General features: G+C 42.2%; 1 protein-coding gene across 13 annotated transcripts in view; it reads left to right on the top strand.

The window, feature by feature from the left end:
• The window catches only part of tenm1 (teneurin transmembrane protein 1), an 832,896-nt gene that overhangs the window by 785,894 nt on the left and 21,273 nt on the right, over positions 1-25,729 (top strand). For all 13 annotated transcript variants that reach the window (XR_011342879.1, XR_011342876.1, XR_011342875.1 and 10 more), the window contains 2 exons: positions 2,900-3,196; positions 8,282-9,890. Coding sequence is in view for 8 of the 13 variants with exons in the window: in XM_069892937.1 (XP_069749038.1) it covers positions 2,900-3,196; positions 8,282-9,890 (1,906 nt within the window). In the remaining 5 variants the exon portion in view is untranslated. The remainder of the gene's footprint in view (positions 1-2,899; positions 3,197-8,281; positions 9,891-25,729) is intronic.

Below are 25,729 nucleotides of genomic sequence, written 5' to 3'. Positions count from 1 at the left end.
TACAGTGGAGATAGGTTAAGGCAGTTGGCAATCCAGTCAACCTGGCTTCCTGAGGTTTGAAAGACCAGACTTTTCTGAAGAAAGGAAGGTAGATGTCCAGGCCTCGGTTTTCTCATCCGCCTCAGGAAGTGTAGCCTCAAAAATCCTCATAAATTAGAAGAAATCTTATGAGAGGATGCTGAAATCAGGTGCATGATTGCAAATGCTGTTCAGATAATGTCTGAACCAGTGGACCCAGTTAGCCACTTCATTCATTACTTCTCATCTGAACTCATTTGAAAGGGGCAGTAACAGCGATGCTCAGACTTAAAAGACTGCTTCTGTATTGAAGCTGAAAGAGGAAACAAACAAGCGATGCTCTTGCTCAATTTCAATTGGATAACATCCATCAGAGAGATCACTCACAATGGGAAATAGGAGATCTTGAAACTCAGGAAGACAGTGGTCTCACAGTTGAAGAATCAGCTAATGCTGAGATGGAGATAATCTGCTTGAGCCAAAGGAAGAGATTTGCAGATGGAATCACAAGTTTGAGAAAAGGGATAAACATCAAAAGAACATTTGTAAACTCAACCCCACTCTGGAGAATGGTGTATTAAGAGTTGGTGGACAATTCAGTTCCTCAAAATTGCTGGTTGATTGGGAAGATTGTTGATACCATACAGGACAAAAGGGGACTTGTGCATCAGGTTTAGATCAAGATTAAAATTGGGTTTCTGAACAGACCGATTACCAAAATCTGTCTTTTACAGGAGGCAGAAAGTGTTGATAATTGACTTTTATCAGATATATACTACTATGTACTGTCTGATTTTTTTTTCTTTATGATAGTAATTTATTTATAAACATAATAATTATGGGCCAGTATTGTAGGGGTTAAAATGTGTTTCATGTTCACCTCTTGTCTGTGGTGGCTTTTGGTTTAACATTATGAGTTGATAGCCACAAGACCAAAATATTGTTTATCTTTTACTTCCTATAGATACTCATGTCCTCCTGAGTTTCTCCACCACATTTGAGTTTTGCACTTGACCGCCAGCATCTCCAAATTTTCTTGTTTAACTTAATTGGCATCATTTGTGTTTTAAAGAGACATCCTTGCAATATCTGAGTTCTCTGTTAGTCTGTGAGATAAGGTGCTAACCAAGTCCATGCCCTCTCAAGAACTGCAAATAGGAATGGCTGTTTATAACACTGGACACTCAGATTAGAAGAACCATGCAATACAGTGTCATAGAGTGAGCACCTTCACAAGCACCCTTTTTTCTGACAAATACTACTTATACTACACCTTGACTGAGCAAGTGGCTGGTTAGTCTGCTTAAAACTGGAAAGAATTCAGTGTTGATAGGCACCTCAAGCTAAAGGCACCATGGCATCTGCTCTGGAATCTCACTGACCCTTTCACAAATATTTTTTTCTATTGCACACCAGTTACACCTTGATGAAGGATAAGGATTTCTGGTTGATGACCATACATAGTGTTTTGAGTGCATCTTTTTTGCTGCACATATCTAGTTGCAAAACCAGGCACCCACTTGATATAAACATCCAGTCTATAAAGAAAACCCAGTGTTGCACACTTGTGTACAGGTGAATGTGAGATGTTGTACACATGCCTGGCCAGGCTCGGTGCCAGAATGAGTGTTAGAGGTGGACATTAGTGTGACTGGGATGGGCACAGTACAACATTCATAAACTCACTCAGCGGTTGGGGGTGGATATTAGTAACGACCTGCTGATGAACATTATTGTCCTCCATCCCTACAACATTGCAGAAGAAAGTGCTGCTTTTATTCCTGGGAGAGTCACTAGCGTGCGTCAAGCTAGACACTAGTGATGCTTGACACAAGCTAGTGGCATGGGTAGGGGAAGGTCTGTTGGCCGCAAGTGTATGGGGGGGGGCACGACACCTAGCTTGGGAAGACAATACTCACGGATGCTCCCCCCAACCCCCGGCACCGACCCTGTCCCTGGCACAGCCCTGGGAGGATGCTGCAACAAACAAATGGGGAGAATTTGTTGATATGATAGTCATTGATAAAGCTTCATAAGTAGTGGTGTTCAGATTTTTAAAGAGGAGTCGATTTCTATGTGAGAAGGGTACGTCTCCTTGAGCGCTAGTAACCTTTGCTGATCCCCTCTCTACTATGAAACCATAAGTATGAGGAGTTGCATCATTCCCGTTCCTGGGGCACTGTTGCTCATGGCAGTCTTCTACTGGACCCCATTGTATCAAGGTTCAAGCACACCTACAGGGACATGCCAATGGAAAGCCACAATGTGCATTTAAGATTTTAGTGCATGTAACAAAATGCTAGATTCGCAAACAGACCAAAAAAATCAAGAAATCTTCTTTCCAAAGCATCTTCCAAACACAAGCAGTGGGAAGAAAGCTTTCAAATGCTTGATTTTGCTGAGTTTACTGAGAGAATTGCCTGTCAATGGATCAACCCTTTGCATACTTGCTGCTTGAAACCTAAAACCCCATTTGCACTGAGTTACATTTTTGACATCCCATTAAAGGTGTTTGTAATGATTGATTACCGTACTAAAATTGTCTCTCACATGGAAGTTTTTTCATACATTCATAGAGTGGATTAACAGCAGAAATCGCTCAATCCAAACCCATATATGCAATCAGTGAGCATGTTTACCTTAGCCCAAACTTAACCATTCAAAGGGATGAACTTTCCCTTGTTGAATAAACATTGGGAAGGTCCACAAGGATTTCATGAAAGATCATGTAGAGAATAAACGAGTGTAGCCAGTTTTGTAGTTGATGTGCCTGGTTTTGTATCAGTTATCATTAACTTGCTTTCCTTTATCTTGATCATGTAGGCAAAAGAAATGCCGTGTCATTAATGACTTCTGACGATGATGTTTTATTGTCTATTAGGCTCATAACAGAAACCTGCTGTCTATAGACTTTGACCGGGTCACCAGGATTGGAAAGATTTACGACGACCATCGCAAGTTTACCCTTAAGATCCAGTACGACCGATCAGGACGTCCAGTTCTGTGGACACCCAGTAACAATTTCAATGAGGTCAATGTCACCTATTCCCCAATGGGGCTGGTGACAGGGATCCAACGAGGAACTTGGGTTGAAAGAATGGAATATGATCAGAGTGGCAGAATTATATCCAGACTACTGGCAGATGGAAAAATCTGGAGTTATACCTACTCAGAAAAGGTAACACAAAAGTTCTGCTCTGTGGTTTTAAAGTAGATAATTCTTAGTTTCTCTTGAAAGTCTCTGCCCTCCTGATTACAATTCCGCCCCCACCCCCCCCCCCCCCCCCCCTTCACCAGAATGAAACAATGTTTTGCAGAAGCCCTGAAAGTATTAAGTGAACAGGATATACTTTAGGTGCAGGACTCCAAGAGTGGCTTGGTGGTACTGTCACTGATTTAGATGACTCAGTTCTGTAGAATAGTTCTGTTGCAGAGATAGAACCACTTTACCTTGAGCTCAGCTCTAGCAGAAGTCCATGGTAGTATTGGTAGAAATGGCCACTGTATTGTTCTTATAGAGACAAGGTCCTATTTTCTCCTCAAATTGGATTTAATACTGTTTACTGGCTGAATTTCATCACCTCCAATGGGAGAGTTGGAGTTCTTTGTCTGGAATTAACTTCATCATATGTAGATTTGTAACCCTAGCTTACGATCTGAAAGTACAGATGCCATACAAAGGCAGCCTCAGGATGTTATACATAATACATGTACTGAGGTTGGTACATAAACTACAATTATGTGCTGAAACTATTAATCAACGAGGAAATAATCTTGATTCTACTCCGACAAGAACATGTGGGGAGAGAAAGTGAAAATGCTGTGGTTAAATTATGTTGCTTTGCATGTTCAAATTGAGCCAAGAGAACACTCACAACCAACATGAGAACTAGAGATACTCAGGGTGATGTACTGCTGTGATGGTGCAGCCTATTTCATTCTCACTGGTTCAGTTTTTTCCTTCTCCAAGAATTGGACCTCAGCGGCATTTTCACTGTTGTTTCTGGCTGTGTGTCTGACCAATTTCAAGCTCAGTCGCTGCCACAAAATATGCAACATACCACTTCAGGCGTAACTTCCCACAGCTCCGCTCCCACTTTGCCAATGGGTGACACATTTTAAGTCAAATAAACCCCATCTATTTATGCCCATCATTCAAACCCCAAATTAATCAGAAAACATGACTAAATTACAGATTGAATGTCATTTCAAAGACAATAATTTTCAAAAAGAGGAAAGTGAGAGGAAATAAAATTGCACAAGGGGGCACTGGAAACCAGGCCTCTCCTCCCTTACCTTTTTATTTGGACGCCTTACCTTGTCCAGATTTTTCCTTACCTTGATGAAGGGCTCAACCCCAAAACATTGGTTATGTATCTTTATCTTTGCTTTATAAAGGTCACTTTGATCTGCTGAGTTTCTCCAGCATTGTGTTTTTACAAAGGACCACTCCAACCTTCAACTTCCCAGCTTTATTTTTTTGGAGTAACCAAAGGAAATCCATGCAGTCACAAGGAGAATGAGCAAACTCGACACAGACTTCTGTAATCAGGACTCAACCCTTATCTCTGGTGCTGTGAGGCAATGGCTCTTCTAGCTGGGCCACTGGTTTGGAAACATTTCTCCATATTAGCATCATTCATTTCCAGCTCATTATTTTCTCATTACATTATTAAATGCATTGTTCCATTTCCATGTTAATTTTTGTAGGGCCAATATATTCATGCACCTGATGCAAGCTGACATCCTTTGGTATGAACTTGATAGTGAGTGACTAGGTTTCCCAGCCTGGGAATACTACAACTCATCCTGAAGCTGTCTTTATGTGGCGTCTGTACCTCCAGCAGTATTGAGAGTGTTTAGCTGCAAGTTGGTTAAGTAGGTTGAAATTAATTACAGGCATAGAAAACATTACTGCAACTCTTTCATTGGAGGTGATGAAATTCAGCCAGTAAACAGCATTAAATCCAATTTAATGTGAAGAAAGAAAAATCTTTTTCTCTATAAGGACAGTACAGTGGCCGATTCTACCAATACTATCTTGGACAGATACTTCTGCAATAGATAAGCAGAATATTAAGTGTTTTTATCTCTTGCATCAGGTACATCAATCTACATTTTTCGGGACTGAGCGACGGTGCTGCCAAGCCATGCTTGGAGTTCTGCATCTAGAGTATATTGTGTGCTCTTAATACTTTCAGGGCTTATTCCAAGAGTTGCTCAGTGTGAATGAACACTGCCTCATCTGGTGAGAGGGATTGTAATCAGGAGGGAGAGACTTTGCCCACATTTGCTCTGATGTCATGAGACTTAATGCATTCTGTTGAGGGCTCCAAGGGTGTACTGCCTCCTATCTATATTCTACTGTTTTGTCACGTCTGCTTAGTGTTCTAGGGTGTACTCAGGGATTGTGATCGAGGAGTCTGACACAATGTATATAAGGTATAATTCTGTGAGGCCAACTACATCGTGTCACTTGTCTGGTCTGCAGGAGAGCTGTCAGAACTTGGACATTAGATGTTTATGTGCAGGACTTTGCAAGATCAACGAAGCTGAGAGCAATATTGTCAAGTCCAAACTCTGGCTGGTCTGTTTGATAGGTTCCTTTCAGTGTAGCAGTTGAGATATAATGTGGCCACAGTATTTATGTTGCTGGTCCAGTTTCTAGTGAAAGGTGAACAGGAAGATGTCAAAGGTGGGGGGCTTGTTCATTTCAACAATTGATGGTTACACTCTTGTTGCAGGTGGACATTACCTAACACTCTTAACGGCTTCACTGTTATGTGCCACTCAGCGCCCCATTTTATTAGCTATTATGATATTCAGGAATGAATTGTTTCATGCAAATGGAATTGAAGCTGAATGCAAGCAGCCCCAAATGTGCTCCAATTGGTTGGAAATGAGTCACAATGGACCCCCGTCCCCTTAGGTTTGCACAATGTTTACTTGTAGGCAGAAAAAGAAATTCAAAGACCCTCTTACAATACATCACATGAATGTTCATCACTGAGAAAAACGTTTGTCCTGCTTATCATACCCACTTCAAAAAAAAAAATCCTCATTCATATAAGGGTGTTCAAATAGAGAAAGTAGAAAGGAAAAGAGAATCTCAAAAATCAAGAATCACGACTGCTACAGCGTCTCGACACCTGAAACGAATTTTGGTTCCACTTTGTTCTAATCAACCACCTTTGTACACAAGAGAACACTAAAGATTAGATGTCATGGACCCACCCAAGAACAACTGACAAAGCATGACATATTTATTGATAACTTAGAGAAAGCAGTGGAGAGCCAAATGTTCACATGTATCAATGTTGCAATTAACAACATAGCAGAAACGAACCTTGAAGTGATTAATCCAGGTAATGTGAAACCATATCATCAGAAACATATTTGTTTTTAAATGATGATAAGCTGTAAACTTCAGATACATTTCTGTGTGTGGACACAAGTCTCAAATATGCAGTGGTGTCACACACACAGCTATAATCAAGCAAATGTTGGTTCTAAGAGGGAGGACATTTTACTGCAGTTATAGCCTAGGGCAAGCTATGTCTGGCTAACTTAGCAGTTACTGCAATCGTATTTTGGAAAGGCACAAAGGAGATACAGCACAAAATAATTGGAATGTAACCAGGGGTGCAAGAATTAAATTATGAAAATAGATAGACAAACAAGTCGACAAAAGTTTTAGGATTTTATTATGAATTGATGGAGAAAGTGAAGGGAATTTTTTTCTTTTGTTGGTAAGAGTCTCGAACAATGGGAGATGACCTTAAATCAGAGGTAGGATTGTGGAAGTGTAGACGGTTCCCACAAAGAGCAACAGAGAGTGTCTAAATTAACATGTAAAATCAGATAATTTTGCATGTCTGTCGTTTCCAAGCAAAGACCTAGCCAGATGGCCAGAGCTGAGATAAATGACCTGGCCATTTATAGCAGAACCAATACAAGGAACGAAATGGCCACTCCAGCTTCCACGTTCCTCCTTAACAAATGAAAAAGCATTCAAAAAGGAACAGAGGAGAAACACACACACATACACCATGCATGTGCAGATACACATATGCAGACAGAGATGCACCTGCCTGTACAGACGTGCACACGCACATCAAGGAAAGTGAGTCATCAAGTTTTGCAGCCAAGCCCTTTGATCCAATTTGCCCATGAACACCAAGTTGCCTACTGAACTAGTCCAATTTTCATGTGATTAGCCCATTACCCTCCAAACCTGTCTAAACGTCTTCTGAATATTGCAACTATCACTTCCTCTGACAGCTCATTCCTCAAACTTAGTACTCTCTGTGTGAGAGAAAGGTGCCTTCCTCGTTCCTCCCTCATATTAAATCTATCCCTTCGAGTTTTAGACTCCGAGGAAATGGAAAATTAAGCAAGTGGTGATCAAGTGATAAATGGTGAGGAAAATGTTCGTGGGCAGCAGTTACAGGCCAAGAACTTCACCCGCAGGGTGAGGCTTAACTTGGAGTGAGGATGTGATGGGCTGCGTCCTTAGGGTCTTTGTACCTTTCTTCTGCATGTGCCTGACCAACGGAGCCTTCTCTGCCAAAATTCAGACCTCTTATTTCACTACTATTCTGCTGTGACAACTTCCACCTCCCCTGAGTCCATTTTTTGTTCCTTTACTTTGCCTCCTTTTACATTTTAACGGTTCATTCAATTATGTTATCGCTCTGGGCCTTTTCTCTTTCATTGGGCCTGCTACCCATGTTCAGCCATTGTTCATTTCCACATTTTTTCAGTGTTAATGGAAAGGATTCCTTATGTTAATTCATTCTCTCCAGCTGCAGTCTGTCCCACTGAGTGGTTTCTTTTAACTTTTGTTTTGTTGCCTGATACTTGAAGTTTCATGCTCAGGATGTTGCTTTGTTCACTGACATTTCCATACTGATCATTTTAAATGGCAACAGTGTGACAACACCTTTTGAGTTATGGAAAGCAGTTATTATCACATGTAGGTGCAAAAAAATGTGTTCAGGAAGTCAAAAGAATCCCCTGAGTACTTTCTGCACAGGCTGCACATTGAATTTTATAATCTAAATGTGTTAAAGCCATGAGGTGTGAGACCATACTCTCTAAGAATGAATTGCCACATTTGCCTTGATCTGCTTGATATTCAACATTCCAAATTGTAGAGGAGGTTAACTTAAATTACTGCAGTAGGTGTCTTGAAATTGTTTCAAGATTGTTTTTGCAGGTATCTGGAATTATCATTAAGTAACTCAGTTTTATTTTTCAACAGTCAGTGACACTTCTATTGCACAGCCAACGAAGATACATTTTTGACTATGATCAGACGGATCGACTTTTCTCAGTCACCATGCCCAGCATGGTTCGTCATACCATGCAGACCATTTGCTCAGTTGGGTATTACAGGAATATCTACACTCCACCTGACAGTAGCGCCTCCATTATTCAGGATTACCTGGAGGATGGGCGACTGCTCCAAACTTTATTCCTTGGCACCGGACGAATGGTGGTCTACAAATACACAAAGCTGTCCAAGTTTTCTGAGATCCTTTATGATACTACTCAGGTCAACTTCACTTACGATGAAGCAGCCGGTGTGATTAAAACAATCCAGCTGATACAAGAAGGATTCACCTGCACAGTTCGGTTTAGGCAAACGGGCCCACTTGTGGCTAGACAGATCTTTAGGTTCAGTGATGAAGACCTTGTTAATGCTCGCTTTGACTATAGTTATAATAATTTCCGAATAACGAGCATGCAAGCTATGATTAATGAAACGCCATTGCCCATTGATCTTTATCGACATGACGATGTCTCAGGCCGGTCAGAACAATTTGGAAAGTTCAGTGTGATCTACTATGATCTCAACCAGATTATAACCACTACTGTTATGACCCACACTAAGAAATTCAATGCCAATGGTCAAGTTCGAGAAGTCCAATTTGAGATCCTGAGATCCATTACATACTGGATGACTGTTCAGTATGACAACATGGGACGTATGATCGTATGTGAAGTCAGAGTGGGATCTGATACCAATCTCACAAAGCACTCCTACGACTATGATGCCGATGGGCAACTCCAAACTGTTTCAATTAACAATAAACCCCATTGGCGCTACAATTATGATTTAAATGGAAACATTAACTTGATGAGCTATGAAAATAGTGCTCAACTCTCACCACTGAGGTATGACTTGCGAGATAGAATTACCAGATTTGGAGAAGTGCAGTACAGAATAGATGAGGATGGCTTCCTTCAGCAGAGGGGAGATACCATCTTTAACTACAATTCCAATGGTCTGCTCAATAAAGCATACAGCAACACTGAAGGTTGGAGTTTGCTGTACCGCTACGATGGACTAGGAAGACGTGTTGCCCGTAAAACAAACGCAGGACAACACCTGCAATTTTTTTATGCAGACTTGATTAACCCAACCAGAGTCACTCATATTTATAACCATACGAACTCTGAAATCACATCATTCTACTATGACCTTCAGGGTCATCTCATTGCAATGGAAGTCAGCAACGGTGAAGAGTTTTATGTAACCTGTGATAATACAGGAACTCCCCTTGCTGTGTTCAGTAATTCTGGCCAAGTTATTAAGCAGATGCAGTACACGCCTTATGGAGATATTTATCAAGATTCTAATTCAGAGTTTCCAGTGATTATTGGCTTTCATGGAGGGCTTTATGATCCCCTGACCAAGCTCTTGCATTTAGGCCGCCGTGATTATGATGTTGTGTCTGGCCGTTGGACCACCCCAAACTATGATCTTTGGAAAGACATCAACAACAATCTGTTTCCATTCAATCTGTATTCATTTAAAAATAACAACCCAGTCAGCACAGTTCAGGACATCACGCAATTCACTACAGGTAAGGAATAATTCTCATCTTTTGCAGAAAGTGAAGGATATTTGCCCATACTTCAGAACCAATTAAATTATGTATAAACGTATGTAAAATATGGCATATTAGCTGGTTTAGAGCATGACATTGTTTCATTTGAACCCTTTCTGATGGTTTCCCAAATTGATTGAAGTGGGGAAGTAGAATTTTCATTGAGTTGTTTAATATTCTATCTAATTATCAGCCCCTCCAAAGTATTGGAATGTTCTTCATGGATTTATTTTACACAATTACAAAACTGATTTGCAAGAGAACACAGGCACAAGAACATAACAGGAGCAGAAGTATGCAAATCAGCACCTTGAATCAGCTCTGCCATTCAACATGATCAGAGCTGATCTTGGCCTCAGTCCCACTTACCCATTTTCTTCTTATGCTTCATGAGCCATGAAGCATAGAGGAGCCCTCTGTGGTTCAAATTTCTTTCATTATGCACCTTGAATGTATTCAGTAAACCCCCACCTCCATAACCCTCTGAGGTAAAACAAATGGACTTGTAACCTCCTTTGAGAAGAATTTCATTGTCATCATGTATAATTCATTATTCTGAAACTAGGATCCCAACTTCTGGACTCGCCCTCTTGAAGAAACATGCTCTTCACATCCATTTTGTTGCCCCCACCCAGAATCTTGTATCAGTAAAATAACCTCTCATTCTTTGATGGTCCAATGAATATGGACCCAACTTGTTCAGCCTCTCTTCATTCTTCATGTCTACATCCCAGAAATCTAGTTTGTGAGTCTTCATTGCAATGCCAACCTAAGAAATATTGCAATCCTTCAAATTTGTCAATCAGAACTCTGCACTGTACTCCAGATGTATTCTCATCAGCATACTTTAAAAAAAATTAAATTTCCCTACTTGTACATTTCAAGCTCCTTGCAATATAAGCCAATACTGCATAATTCTTCTGAATTAGAGAAACATAATTACTTGATTTACCTGCATGGTAATCATTTGCATTTAAAGCATAAGATCCCATGGTAATCTGACATTTTGCAGGATTTTACTTTTCTTCCTCATGACTTGTTTACCCACCTCTCGCAGAAAATTTGTTTAGAGTACACTCAATCATTTCAACTAACTGATTAGAAATAGATGATGCCTATGGTTTGTTCCTTATTTTACCCCACCAGTTACTAATTGCCAAGCAGAAAACTATGCATTTATCCTCTTTTAACAATGTTTTGTCAATATATTACTCCCATTTGTTGTTCAGTAATATTTCACAGGGTTCTTTGTTGAATATCTTCTGCAAACCTATATACGCTACAAATGGAATTTGGAGAATTTTACAATCACTTTCTTTGTGTCTACTTCCAGATTGCAGGCCATCAGATCGAAATACTTTGTCAGCCTTCAATTTTATTAGTTGTCCTCATTCTCTGTCCCTAGTGATGGAAATTGTTTTAAGTTCCTCCAACTAGCCCCTTGATTATGGTTTAATGCAGTGGTTCTTGACCTTTTTCTTTCCACTCACATACCACTTTAAGTAATCCCTATGCCATATGTGCTCTGTGATTACTAAGTGATTGATTGAGGTGCTATGTGAGTGGGAAGGGAGAGTTGAGAATCACTGCTCTCGACCCAATTGTTAACTGAAATATTTTATTTGAGAAAAATTGTCATTGGCCCATTTCCTTTGGAGTTAGGAATCCATGCACATAATGAGTCAATTAAGTACGATTAAAACAATGGTTTTCAAACTTTTTCTTTCCACCCACCTACCACTTTAAGCAATCCCTTACTAATCGCAGAGCAATGTGGGAGGTGAGTGGAAAGAAAAAGGTTGAGCCTTTGACTATGAGGACCGATATAAGATCATTGTTGAGGATGTTTGCCATTGCTCTATATATAGAGGGAATAGAATAGAAAACTAAGCATGCAGCTTTGAACTGTTCCTGTGTCAATGGCATGAATTAATTGAAAGTATATTCTGATAGCCACTACAGAGGTGACCAAAGCTGGAAACTAAATATTGAAGAATATGTGTTACTTCATAAAGAAAGGCAGAAAGGCAAAGGATGTTGGATAGCTGTGTAACTAAAGAATGAGATCCATGCAATGATTTGTAGGATCAGGTTGATGATCACACTAGCTCTTGCAATCAGTTTTTCTATTATTTGTTAGTTTACTCTCATACCTTGCCCTCTCCCTTCGCTTTTTTAAAGATAATCTTTGCTGTTTTATGAACATTTCCCAGTCCTCTACTTATTATTACTAATTGTAAAATATTCCATAGACCACATCTACCATAGATTTGGTTTATTTAATTTTATAAAGGTTCTAAGTCGGCAAGTATCATACTCCCATATTCCCATGAGTTGAGCTGCTTGAATTATTCAGGAGCCAGGTGGAAGTGAGACACTAAAGCTTCTGTTAGATCAGACAACTTTATTCCTGTGTTAGCTGACTATTACCTCAGAGATACCCTTTCCACATTTTGGGACTACTGTTTGATCAGTCCCTTATAGGCTGCCCCTTCTGTGCAGTTCTTAGTGATTGGTTTGTGGACCACTAGTTGGGGCCATGAGTATGTCGTGACTACCACGGCGAGTTGATGATGCACCAAATTGAATATCCACTTGTTTTCAAAGGTCCTGCCTATGAGTGGTAGCCCGCTCCTTTGTTTCTTAAGGAAGTAAGATGGCATTATCTCTTCCAAGGCCCTTTTTATTTTTCCTCCAAGCAAGCAATGTTATGATATATGTTAAGAAAAATTTGGGCAGATATATGGACAGAATGGGTCCAGACGGATATAGGTCAAACACAAGCAGGTGAGACTAGTGTGGGTGAGATATTTTGGACAACGTGGGCAGGTTAGGCTGAAGGGCCTGTTTCCATTTTGTATGACCTTGTCCCACCACCTTTGGAAAATAACAATATTAGGTTTCCAACTTCGTCATCTTACAATCACAATTTTGAAATAGCTATCAGATCATAACTATTTAATTATATTTGTGACATCAACTCATCTAGCATGTTATAAATGCCATGTATATTCATAGAGATCTTAATTTTATCATGTTTTCCTTGGGCTCTATGTTCTGAAACGCTCTTGTTCTTGCATATTTTGCACCTTCCCTGTTACCCCTGTTGTTGCCCTGCTCTTTTTTGTTGCCTTGCCACGTACCACTTTACATGAACCCCCTCCTTCTGCTTCTTATTTAGCCTTGCCCCTGACTGATTTTGTCCCCTGGTTTCTGTTCCCCTGCAAAGCTCATTCAAACTCTTTCCAATGACTTATTGCTCAGCCATAGGAGGGTAGATGAATTAAAAGTGACAAGCACATAATTTGTAACCATATAACAAGAAATTTCTATGAATATATAAAATTAAAGAATACTCTAAATGACTTGGACAACTCAGGATTAAATAATCTATCTTGGCCTGGAGGGAGGAAATTTGGTGCAGACGTTGAACAAATATTTTCTAATACTTCAATTTAAAAGCTATAAGTATTTCCTGGAGAGAAATATGAATAAGAGATTAGTGCAAAAAGCAGAAGTGTTCATTTCAGAAGATAAAATAAGGAAAGGAATAATCCACACGAATAGTCTGAAAGTTGTGGACCAGAAGAGAAACCTGAGGACTCTTGTAGAGAAGGGTCTTCAGTGGCTTGCACAAGATATGTGATGGAATAACAGTGGTGCATTGCATCTCCTTCTGAAACTCAATCTCATTAACTTCAATAAAACCAAACAATAATATATTACATAAATATATGGTGCCAGAAGACAGGCAGATGTGTGTAGTGCAAATAAAAACTCTCGCAACTTGAAGGGAAAACAAATGCTTTTATTAGCTTATAACAATGGGTAGGGTTTCACAGTGGTCTTCGGAAGGGTTCTGAGTTTAGGCAGGAAATCAGGATTATATGTGAGCAGATGGGGGTGGAGCCAGTCAATCCCAGTTCTCTGCATTCACCCCTTCCTGCAGAATTTAGCGTCTGTGAATGAAGACAGGGAACATGGATCCAGAAAAAAAAGTTGAAAAATATACGGTTATTTACAAATTTACAAATTTAAGCGGTCCAGGGGTCTGGAGACCCTGGTGGAGCATTTTAACACCGGGGGGGGGCCTTGGACTCCTTCCTTTGGTCTCCTCGTCCCCTTGTGAGGGAGGAGAGGTGGGCTGGGTCTCTGGCTCAATGGTGGAGGGAGGTACACTTTCCTCCTGAACCGGATCCCCCAAGGCCCTGACTAGGGGTGGCAAGAATGAGCTCCATGGCTCGCAGGGCACCTGAGGCAATGGACCCTCTGTTCCAGCAGATACCAGGTCCCTGATGGAGATGGTGACCTCCCTGCCATCTGGGAACTCCACATAGGTATACGTGGGATTGGCATGGAGCAGTTTCACCCTTTCCACCAGGGGATCAGTCTTGTTTCTCACGTGCTTCCTGAGAAGGACTGGACCAAGAGTGGTGAGCCAGTTTAGGAGTGCAGTTCCCAATGCTGACCTTCTTTTGAAGTTAAATAGGAGCTTGTATGGAGTAGGATTGGTCGCAGGACATAGTAGCGACCGGATGGAATGGAGCGCCATTGGGAGGACTTCCTGCCAGCGTGCGTTTGGAAGGTCTTTTGACTTCAGGCCCACTTTGACAGTCTTCCAGACCGTGACGTTCTCCTCTTCAACCTGCCCGCTCTCGCAAGGTTTGTAGCTAGTAGTCCTGCTGGATGCGATGCCCCTCACCAGCAGGTACTGACGTAGATCATCACTCATAAAGGATGAGCCCCGGTCGCTATGGATATAACTGGGATACCCAAACAGGGCAAAAATAGAATCTAGGGCCTTTATGACTGACAAAGTGGACGTGTCTGGACAGGGAATGGCGAATGGAAAGCGGGAGTACTCATCAATGATAAAGAGGAAGAAAGTGTTCCCATTCATGGAGGGGAGAGGTCCCTTAAAATTGGTACTGAGCCGTTCAAAGGGCCTGGATGACTTGATCAGATGCACTTTGTGGGGCAATGGAAGTGCGGCTTGCACTCCACACAGACCTGACATGATCTGGTCATTTTCCTGATGTCTTCCATGGAGTAGGGCAGATTGCGCACCTTAATAAAATGAGCCATGCAAGTGACCCCTGGATGGCAGAGCTCATTATGCAGAGACCGCAGTTGGCCAGTGTGTGCAGAGGCACAGTTTCCTCTGGACAAGGCATCTGGAGGGTCATTAAAGGCTCCTGGCTGATAGGCAATGTCATAATTGTAGGTGGAGAGCTCAATCCTCCACCTAGCGATTTTGTCATTTTTGATTTTGTCCATCTTGACATTATTGAACATAAATGAGACAGTGAGGAGTGTAAATTTCCTACCAGCCAGGTATTATCTCTAGTGCCTCACTGCTTCTACAGCGGCTTGAGCCTCCTTTTCCACAGATGGATTCTAGAGTTCATGGCCTTGTAATGTCGGAGAAAAAAATGCAACCAGCCTGCCCGTCTGGTTGAGGGTAGCGGCCAGAGCTATATCTGAAGTGTCGCTTTCCACTTGGAAAGGCACATTCTCATCCACCGCGTGCATGGCGACTTTCGCAATATAGTTCCTTAGGTAGTTAAAAGCTGTTTGGGCTTCAGCCGAGGGAGGGAAATTAGTGGCTTTTAAAAGAGGACAAACCTTATCAGCGTATTGAGGGATCCACTGGGCGTAATATGAGAAAAACCCCAGGCATCTCCTCAAAGTCTTTGTGGTCCTGGGAATGGGGAGCTCCAACAGGGGGCGCATCCTATCGGGATCGTGGCCAATGATGTCATTCTCCACCACGTAGCCAAGGACAGCCAGACGTTTAATCCTGAACACGCATTTGTTAGAGTTATAAGTGAGGTTCAGGCCTTTCACCACATGGAGAAAACTCTGAAGATCTTCCAAGATATGGCCACAGATGGTGACATTATTGAGGTAGGGGAAGGGAGCCTTCAACCCATACTCATCCACCATTCTGTCCATCTGCCTCTGGAAGATAGAAACCCCGTTAGTGATACCAAAAGGGACCCTCCGGAATTGATAGAGATGACCATTAGCCTCAAATGCCATATATGGATGGTCCTCGAAATGGATTGGCAGCTTGTGATAAGCAGATTTCAGGTCAATAGTCAAATAGACCCGATACTGCAAAATATCATTCACCATATCTAAAATTCGAGGGAGAAGGTATGCATCCAGAAGTCTGTACCAATTAACTGTTTGGCTATAGTCAATTACTTGCCTGGACTTGTTTTCCCCTTTTACTACTACCATTTGCACTCTCCACGGGCTGGTGCTAGGTTAAATTATACCTTTCTCGAACAGATGTTGTGTCTCAGACTTTATGAAATCTCGGTCTGCTGTGCTATACCTCCTGCAGGTTTGCAGTCCTATGACAGATTCTGGGAGAGAGGTTTGGGGAGGCTGGATGTGGGTTCTGATTTTAGAGGCCCTCCATTCCGAACCATTACGGGGGGGGGGGACCAGAATACTGCAAGGTCATGCTTTTAAAGTGATACAGGAAGTCCTGACCCAACAACACCAGAGCGCACAATTCATCAAGTATATACAGGCGAATCTTACAGAATTACACCCCTTCAAATGACAGATGTACTATACAATGTTGTTATATAAACATAGAATGCGAATGAGATGCAAGGAATATGCAAAAATTGGAAGGATACATCTTCAGGTTGTATTCTTGCACAGTCTGTGAATCTATGAAGGTTTCAGTAGAGCCTGTGTCGATTAGGCATTTAGTGGAATGTCCATTTACCTTCGCAGTCACTATGGAGTTGCTGAGCTGGTGAGGTCTGCCCTGATCTAGAACCATCGAGGCTAGGACCCCGGAGATTCCATACTCCTCACTCAAGTGGGTCCCACCGTCCTGGGTTGCCCTTCATGGATAAGATGGTGTAAACCTTGTGGTGCAGCAAGATGGCCGCCATCCTTCCTCTACCTCTGATGATGGCACCAAGTTTGAATTTGGGTAACAGCTGAGCCTTTTCACGCCATTTCCTCACTGCCACTGCCAGCAAGTGGGTTTGGGTGAATTCAGAGCAGATGACTTGGGGCTGGAATTGGATGTGGAAACGGTGCAGGCCTTGGACTTTCCCTGGCTTCCTCTTGTGTGGCAAACCCTCACCCAATGCCATTTCTTGCCACGGCTGGAACTCTTTAGCTGGGCAACAAGATTGGGGATGCTGGCTCTTTCCGCAGAAAAGGTACTCCCTCGCAGGGGAAGCGGCAGCTATTAGGGCTGGGGTAGTGGGAGCAATCAGTCCTTGAAGTGGGCCACCTGGGTGAGCAAGCTCGCTGACATTGAGGTCGTCGTTCTCGAGCTTGGCCTGTTCCAATGATTTGGCCAGTTCGACATAGCTAGCCAGGTCCTTCTTACCCGACTCGAGCAGTCGCTGCCTCATACCTCGAGCTGACCCCCACGACTAGAGTATCCCGGATCTGTTCTTCCTCACGAACGCGGCCTGTACCCACTTCGTACCTGCACTTCTCGGCAAGCGTCCAGAGATCCAGCAGGTAGTCATCAATGGTCTCTCCTGGCCGTTGGCGATATTGAGTGAGTCGGTGCCTCACTAGGACCTTGTTTTGTGACTTCAGGAACTGAGACTTCAAAGCCTCGATGTCAGCATCATATGTAGTGCAGTCCCTGATGACTGTGTATCCTTTCGTTCCTACCCTCGAAACAAGTGTGGACCTCCTGAGTTCATTGGTGTGGAAGACATCTCTGGTTGCGTTCAGGTAGGCCTGGAAGCAGACTAGCAGTACATGAACTCCTCAGCCATGTCAGGGGACAGAGGGTCTATCAGCACCATCCCAGGCTTGAGTCGCGCCTCATCATTTAGGGAATAAGCTAATAAAATTGTAGCTCAAAAAAATGCACTCACGACTGGAGGGAGAACAAGCATGTTTATTAGCTTTTAACTATAGTTAGGGTCTCACAGTAGTCTTCAGAAGGGTTCTGGGTTTAGGCGGGAAACCAGGGTTATATGTGAGCAGATGGGGGTGGAGTCAGCCATCAACACAACACATTACCTACCAGTGAATCCCAGTTCACTGCAATGTGTTATGTAATACATGTATTTAAGGAGGAGGAAAGACAGACACACGGAATTATGTGCCAGTCAGCTTAACATCAGCGGTGAGAAAAATGGAACCTCTACCAAAGGAGAGAATAAATAAAACATCTAATGATGATGTATCATAATAATTATTGATGTCAAAAGAAGAAATGTGGATTGACCAGCCGTATTGAATTATTTTTTGTGTGGTGGTAACAGAGAAAGAAAACAATGATAATGCAGTAGAAAAATAATTTGTTTCAATTTTCAAAAGACCTTGGATAAGGTACTCCACAATACATTAATGATCCTCAGATAATGTGGAGTCAGGAAACAAATAGCAGAATAGATGGTTGACTGGCTTCAGGACAAAAAGCAGAGAGTAGAAATCATGAGTATCTATTCACAGTGAAGAAGGTGAGTAGTGGTGTACCACAGGGCTTTGTGTTGGAACCACTGCTTACAGCTGTTCACTATTTAAGTTAACAATTTAAATACATTTCCTGAATTGCAAATAATCACAGAGAGGTTACCGCACTAAAGGAGCTCTTCAGCTTCTAAGTAAGTGCCATCCAGATAGTACCCCTCTTCCAATCTCTCTCTCTCTGTTCTTTTCCTTTCTGATATTTATCCAAGTATCTTTTGAATGCTAACAATAAATCTGCTCCACGAATACCACTTACAGTAACAATAACCTTTCAACAGTTTTTTTTTGCCTCTGTGTCACCATCATTCTATATACAGTAAAACCCCCTGGTATCCAGCACCTATGGGGATTGGTAGATGTCAGGTAAATGTTTTATTCCTGTTGCTTGAGACTTTCTCTTACAGTTGCCTAACTAAAACACTTGCATTAAGAATAAGCAGTTTAAAAGACAGACAAAAATACTATACCTGCACTTAATGACCCAGAACAAACTTCATTTGCATGAATATACAGACCTTAAAACATTTTACTTTATTTTCAGTCACTTTCTTTGCCAACGTTTAACCGTCGCTGCATCTACAGGTTCCTCCCACTCCACGGAGCCTCTTGAAATATGAACAATAACATTATTGATCATTAATTCCCCCTCCCTCCCAAATTTACGGATAAAATCCCTGACTGGGGTGACTTACTAAGAGAGTCACCCCAACAGCATCAACCAGCTCTTCACCCTAAGTGACGCCATTGCTGTTCCACATAACTGTATTCAAATACTGTTGTGTGTGAGCAAAACAGAACTAAGGCCCTCTGCTGGCTGAATATGTGCTTCTATCTTCACCAAAGGTTTATGTTACTTCAGAGAACATTTACTATTTTAAACTTGTGTATTCTTACGTAGTATTTCCTTATTTGTTTTTTTTTATTTATTTTTCTCATTTTTCTTTGCTTGAGGCTGCCGGTTGCTTGAATTTCGGATAACAGGGGTTTACTGTACCCTGGTTCTTGACCAGTGATATATTCTATCTCATCTGTCGATGTCTTCATGATTTTAATTGTTTATATCCGTATATCACCTCATAATCTCCACTCTTCCAAGAAGAGATGTAATGGTTTTCGAAGTTTTTGCAGCCTATCCATAAAAGTAAAGTTTAGCATCTCTGGAATAATTTTAATAACTTTCTTCTATGCTGCCTCTACAGCCTTTGTAGAAGGCCTATGGTGAGGCCATATTCATGTTCCATAAAGTTTCACCATGCCTTTCCTGCATAGGGAGCAGAGGCAGGAAGTCCCACTTCTGGATTCTGAAGTCAAACATAATTTGCTGGAGGAACTCAGGAGGTCATCAAACAGCATCAGTAGTCGGGAAAGAATGGACAGTGTTTCAAGCCAAAACCCTTCATCAGGATGAAGAAAAATTAATGCAGAGGCAGTGTAAAGAGGACAGAGTGGGAGGGGTTAATCAGGGGCCGACGGGCAGACCAACCAGAGGTGAAAAATGACGTGCAGAGGCAGCAGATGCCAACAAATGAGAGAGGGGAGCAAGAGAAGCAAATAGGTCAGGTGACGGGAGATGAGTTGTGCAGGGTGGAGAGGGTGATTGGAAGACAAAGGAGAGGGTATAAAGAGAGAGCAGATGGAACCGAAAATGGGGGGGAATAGAGAAAGGAGAGAGCAGAATCACCTGGTGAGATGGGGAGATGAGAATGGGTGGGGGATGTTGGGCAAAATAAATGGGAGGAATGGGAAGAACCTAAGTTCAACACGGTTGGCGTAGCAGTTAGCGCACCGCCTTTACAGCACCAGCAATCAGGACTGGGGTTTGAATCCCACGCTGTCTGTAAGGAGTTTGTACGTTCCTCCCTGTGTCTGTGTTAGCTTTCCCTGGGGGCTCCAGTTTCCTCCCTCCATTCAAAACGTAGTGGCGGTGCAGGTTAATTGGGTGTAAATTTGGTGGCACAGATTTGTGGGCTGAAATGGCCTGTTATACATGTTGTATGCCTAAATTTTTTAAATTAAAGAAGAGAGGGGATGCGTTATTTGAAATTAGAAAATTCTATGTTTATGCCCAGATGGAATATGAGGTGTTGTTCCATTAGTTTGTGTTGTGCCTTATTCTGACAGGAAAGAAGGCCTTGAACAGATAGGCCGATGTGTGAGTGGGAAGGGGGGTTAAAATGTCATGAAACTGGGAGCTCAGGATGCCTTGCAGGCAGAACATAAATAGTCTGCAAAAATGGTCCCACTGTATTTTTCCACTCTTTCCTCTTCCCCTCCATCTGATATCTTTTTATATCACCATCTTCGCCTTCTTTACCTTTCAAATTTCATCACTGACATCATTCTAATTTTGAAACTGACATGTTTCTTTTTCTTGCCTCTCTCTCCCTTTGTCTGGCATCTGCCAATCCTCTGGCTCAGACCATCATATTTTACCTCGACCTGGTTCACCAATCCCTGTCTTATCCCCACCCTGCTACCTTGCCCTCTTTACACTCCTGCTGTATTCATTTTCCTCACTCCTGATGAAGAATTTCGACTTGAAGCATTGACTCTTTTTCTCCCAACGATGGTGTTCATTCAGCAGGTTGTGTTTAGAACCAGTGGAGCATTCAGCCCTCCAAGTGCTTCACCATTCAGTGAGATTCTTATTTCTTGACATTTTACTGCTTTAGCCTCATCCCTCTTGATCTATTAATATTCAGAAATCTTTCAAATTCTGTCTTCAGTGCACCAAGAAATGAACCCACGCAGTTCTGTTATGTAAAGAAATCAAAAGACTCGAACTGGTGAATAAAAAAAATATTATTTTTCATTCCAAGTGCCCAATCCCTTATTTTGAGACATTTTCCCCCCAGTTTCTGGAAGGAAAGTATCCCTGCAACTACCCTGTCAGCTCCTGTCTGAATAATTTAGGCTTGAATAAGATCATCACTCATTTTTGTAAACTCTCTTGATCGTATTGGCCCAGGCTACATAATCTCTACCCATAGGACAACCCTCACACTCCTGAAGCAAGTGGATGTCCCATTTTGATTTGTTCCCGTGCCCATGTTATTGAGAGTTAACCTTGTATTCCTCTTAGTGAAAGCACTGTCAATTATATGTGAGCCTTGTTCCTGTTTCACCTCTGCCTGCTTTCTATATTTTCTGGCTTTCTTGTACAAATATATGATACTTTGATATCATTTATTAATTAGATTTTCTAATCTAATATGAAGTTCTTAATCTGCAGTGCCTGTGTGGTTCAAATAAATGTATTAATTCCAAAAATGTCATACCTTCAGCCATGCAGGAGCCCTGATTTATTGAATTGAATATTCTTTTACATGTAATTCTGTCCATTTAAATGCCTATACCCAGATAAAAACTTTTGTAATTTTACTTGAATTATTTTCAGAAATGTTCCAGTCAAAACCTTCAATTACACAACTTTAAAGGAAAAGAACCATCTATTTTTTTTTTATTGTGCACAGCAGGGTGAATAGATTTTTTTAAAATTCTGAATAACATAAAATCAGAGACGTTCTTTAAAAGGAACACTTCAAGCAGATATTACCACTAAGTCTCAGACCTGATTCTACTTGGATCAAAATAACTGTAGCCAATGCACAAACCGGGCTTTATTCATAATTTATTGTACTCTCAACAATGCCAAGATATCACTTCAGTCAAAAGTCCTTCAAGACATATGTACATAGATCCTGGTACAATCTTGTAGAGAACATTGGAAAACAGCCAAGAATCTAATATCAATTCACAATCTGAATCAATGCTCTCTAAGTACCATGAGGAGGGCAATGTAACTGACACAAGGCTACAACCTCTAGAAGCGGAGCTCAAGTTGAAGTCTGCCAGTTGCTTGCAATAAATGAATCATATGGTAGTGGCTGTGTTTTATTCTGTTTCCAGGTTGTCCCTATTCTTGCCGAGTTCACATAGAGTTCATGCAAACCCATTCCTAGTAATATAAGCGTATTGACCAAGATTCATTCTTTAGCCACACGAGTGAGCCACCTATGCTGCCTGCTGGCATATACAGCAAATGCCATATATATTTGTGTTATCGTCGATCTCCCTTTTGTAGATTAAAAAATTCAGGTTTTTGTATGACCCTATTTTTATCCCTGTCTACCTGCCCATCTGAGCTCCTGAATACCGTGACAGCGGACCCTTTCCCTGACTGCCCACCACAGGAACTCCCAATGCCCCAGCCGCCCGGGCATCTGAGATCCTGACACCCCAACCGTGGACTTACCACCCGGTCCTGGCAATCCAAGCTTCCAACACCTTGAACAATGCAGGACTGCATGAGTCCTATCTGAGGATCAATATTTCAGCCTGACTTTCTCTAGGCCATTTCAGGTGGACCCTCTGCCTTGAGGCCGGAATCAGTAGTAGATTTAAAACTGTGAGTGCATCTTTCAGGTGGCAGCCCTAAAAGGCTGCTGCAGCATTACCTGGCCCACCTGAAAGGGCCTATTCATATCCAGAGATGCCTCGTAGCACCTCTGATGGAGGCAGGGCAACTGGTGCTGCAGCTCCACCCATCATAAATATGAGGCATAGCAATGGCTGTCTTCCCTACCTATAATCCCCCACGCAAGTGGAATGCTCTGTGTTTCCCACAGCAGTTCCAGTTGCATGGGGGATTATGAATCGGGAAGACCGCCATTGGTATGCCACATTTTGAGCTGCAGAGAGCAGCCCCTGCCCCGCTGGCCCCCCACAGGCCTCCCCTGTCCAACGACTGCCACTGACCTCCCCTCCCCAGTGGGGCAGGGTCTGTCAGGTAACAGGAAGGTAGGTCGCGGGCTGATGGAGACATCCCGATGCAGCCACACTCCGCTGATTATCCCTCGCGGAGGAGGGTTGGCTTCAACGCCTTGGAGGCACTTCTGCTGCATTAAGATGAGAATGTCTTTAGCCGCAAGGTGGAAGATTATGCGGCTTTACAAGGGGGTGTTCAGGCCACATGAAAGGATTAAAATTCACCTCCACAATATATCCTGCCAAATCACAATCTTCACTTGGTTCAATTACTACCCCCCCCCCCCCCACCCCCCGCCCCGATCTTTTGTTTATCGCTACCTACTGACATGATTCTCCCTTACACTCGCTCTTGGCATCACTCTTGCCCTCCAATGTGAATTAGACCTCGACTTAATTAAATCCCCATTGTGTGAGATGGAGAGGCATTTTGGTGTGCCATGTCTATGGCTACACACCAAACGATAATCAAAACATTAAATGCACCATTCAGTTTCCAGGATACTGCTCAATGCCTTCACAAAAGTAGAGTGATGTGAGACGTGGAGCAACGTTTGAACGGGGAGGACAGTTTAAAATGCAGAATTGACTTTGATACACTAGGGTATAATGAACATGATGGGAAGAAGAGACATGATGCAAGTTACAATAAGAGCCAGACATTTCGAGCAATGTAGATGAAAGACTGGGCAGAGGAGTCAAACTGTTGGTTGGCTTTATATTTTGATGTCCTAGAACAATGTAGCAGTGACTTTTCTGCAACCGCATACTGGGGTCTGCTCCAATCTCATGTTCTTTCTTTGGCTTGGCTTTGCGGACGAAGATTCATGGAGGGGTAAAGTCCACGTCAGCTGCAGGCTCGTTTGTGGCTGACAAGTCCGACGCGGGACAGGCAGACACGGTTGCAAGGGAAAATTGGTTGGTTGGGGTTGGGTGTTGGGTTTTTCCTCCTTTCTCTTTTGACAGTGAGGTGGGCTCTGCGGTCTTCTTCAAAGGAGGTTACTGCCTGCCGAACTGTGAGGCACCAAGATGTACGGTTTGAGACGATATCAGCCCACTGGCGGTGGTCAATGTGGCAGGCACCAAGAGCTTTCTTTAGGCAGTCCTTGTACCTCTTCTTTGGTGCACCTCTGTCTCGGTGGCCAGTGGAGAGCTCGCCATATAACACGATCTTGGGAAGGCGATGGTCCTCCAATTCTGGAGACATGACCTACCTAGCGCAGTTTGATCTTCAGCAACGTGGATTCTATGCTGTCGGCCTCTGCCATCTCGAGTGCTTCGATGTTGGAGATGAAGTCGCTCCAGTGAATGTTGAGGATGGAGCGGAGTCAACGCTGGTGGGAGCGGAGACAACGCTGGTGGAAGTGTTCTAGGAGCCGTAGGTGATGCCGGTAAAGGACCCATGATTCGGAGCCGAACAGGGGTGTGGGTATGACAACGGCTCTGTATACGCTAATCTTTGTGAGGTTTTTCAGTTGGTTGTATAACCTACATAAAGCTCCTGGCCTATCTTCACACTGCAGCCCTTGTTCACTTGAAAGAGTAATCTGGATATACGTGAGCAATAACGTAATGGTGAGAGATGTATTGATTCCCAATTCATGGAAGTTACCTGGGTCCTGAATCTGCACACCATTTAATTCCTCAAACTGATAGTGTTTGCATCTCTTTGAAATGACAAAGATCCTCTGAGTTTTTCATTCTGGGTGTAACACCTTTTCAAATTTTGGTATCCTCCTGGAATGTCAGTGCAAAACCCCATAATTGTTTATCTTAGAGTGACCAACACCAAAGTTTGAAATGCACTCTCTAGGGACTTTTCTTTAATTTTCCATATGGAGATTTAAAATCTTATTGGTACTCCTGAGTTGAAGATTTTTCCAACTTTCTGCCAAATGTTCCCAAATGACAGATTTACTTCAATTGTCAAACAGCATTCCTATTTCAGATTTATGAATATTTCATTTTTAAAAGCTGTTAAGGATGTTGAAAGCTACAAGGTGACTGACAGATAATTGTATGGAAAAGGCTGCACAAACATATGATGAAGTAATTTTATTCAATGTCAGAGCTTGCTGCATTAAATTCAATCAATCTGAAATAAAAAGATGTTGACTCTGATCCAGATATTTGTGAGAGTTATCACTAAATCTGCTTCAGGGAATGAAAATGACAGTTTGTTGCAAAGTGGGCCTAATAGGGTGCAGTGAAAACTCAGAGATGCTGGAGGAACTCAGCAGAACTCACAGCGCCCACGGGAGGTAAAGATATATTAGCGACGCTTCAGGCCTGAACCCTTCTTCAAGGTACCTCAGGCTGGAAATACATCTTTACCTCCAATGGATGCTGCAAGACCTAAAGATTTTCTCCAGCATTTCTGTGTTTTGACTACATTCCTCGTATCTGGAGACTTTCGTGTTTCGCTCTATTATGGGGGAGGTGATTTCCAAAAAAACAAAAAAATCTCCTTGTGTAAAAGATTATAAGTAGCAGTTTGAACTGACCTTTAAGTTGTGGTGCATGTATTGTTGCTATTTATGGCAAGTTGTTTAAATTTAAATGTTCGGCACAGC

Source organism: Narcine bancroftii, chromosome 8 (assembly GCF_036971445.1).
Source record: "Narcine bancroftii isolate sNarBan1 chromosome 8, sNarBan1.hap1, whole genome shotgun sequence".
Taxonomy (NCBI): Eukaryota; Metazoa; Chordata; class Chondrichthyes; order Torpediniformes; family Narcinidae; genus Narcine; species Narcine bancroftii.
This window is presented reverse-complemented; position numbering and strand designations above follow the sequence as displayed.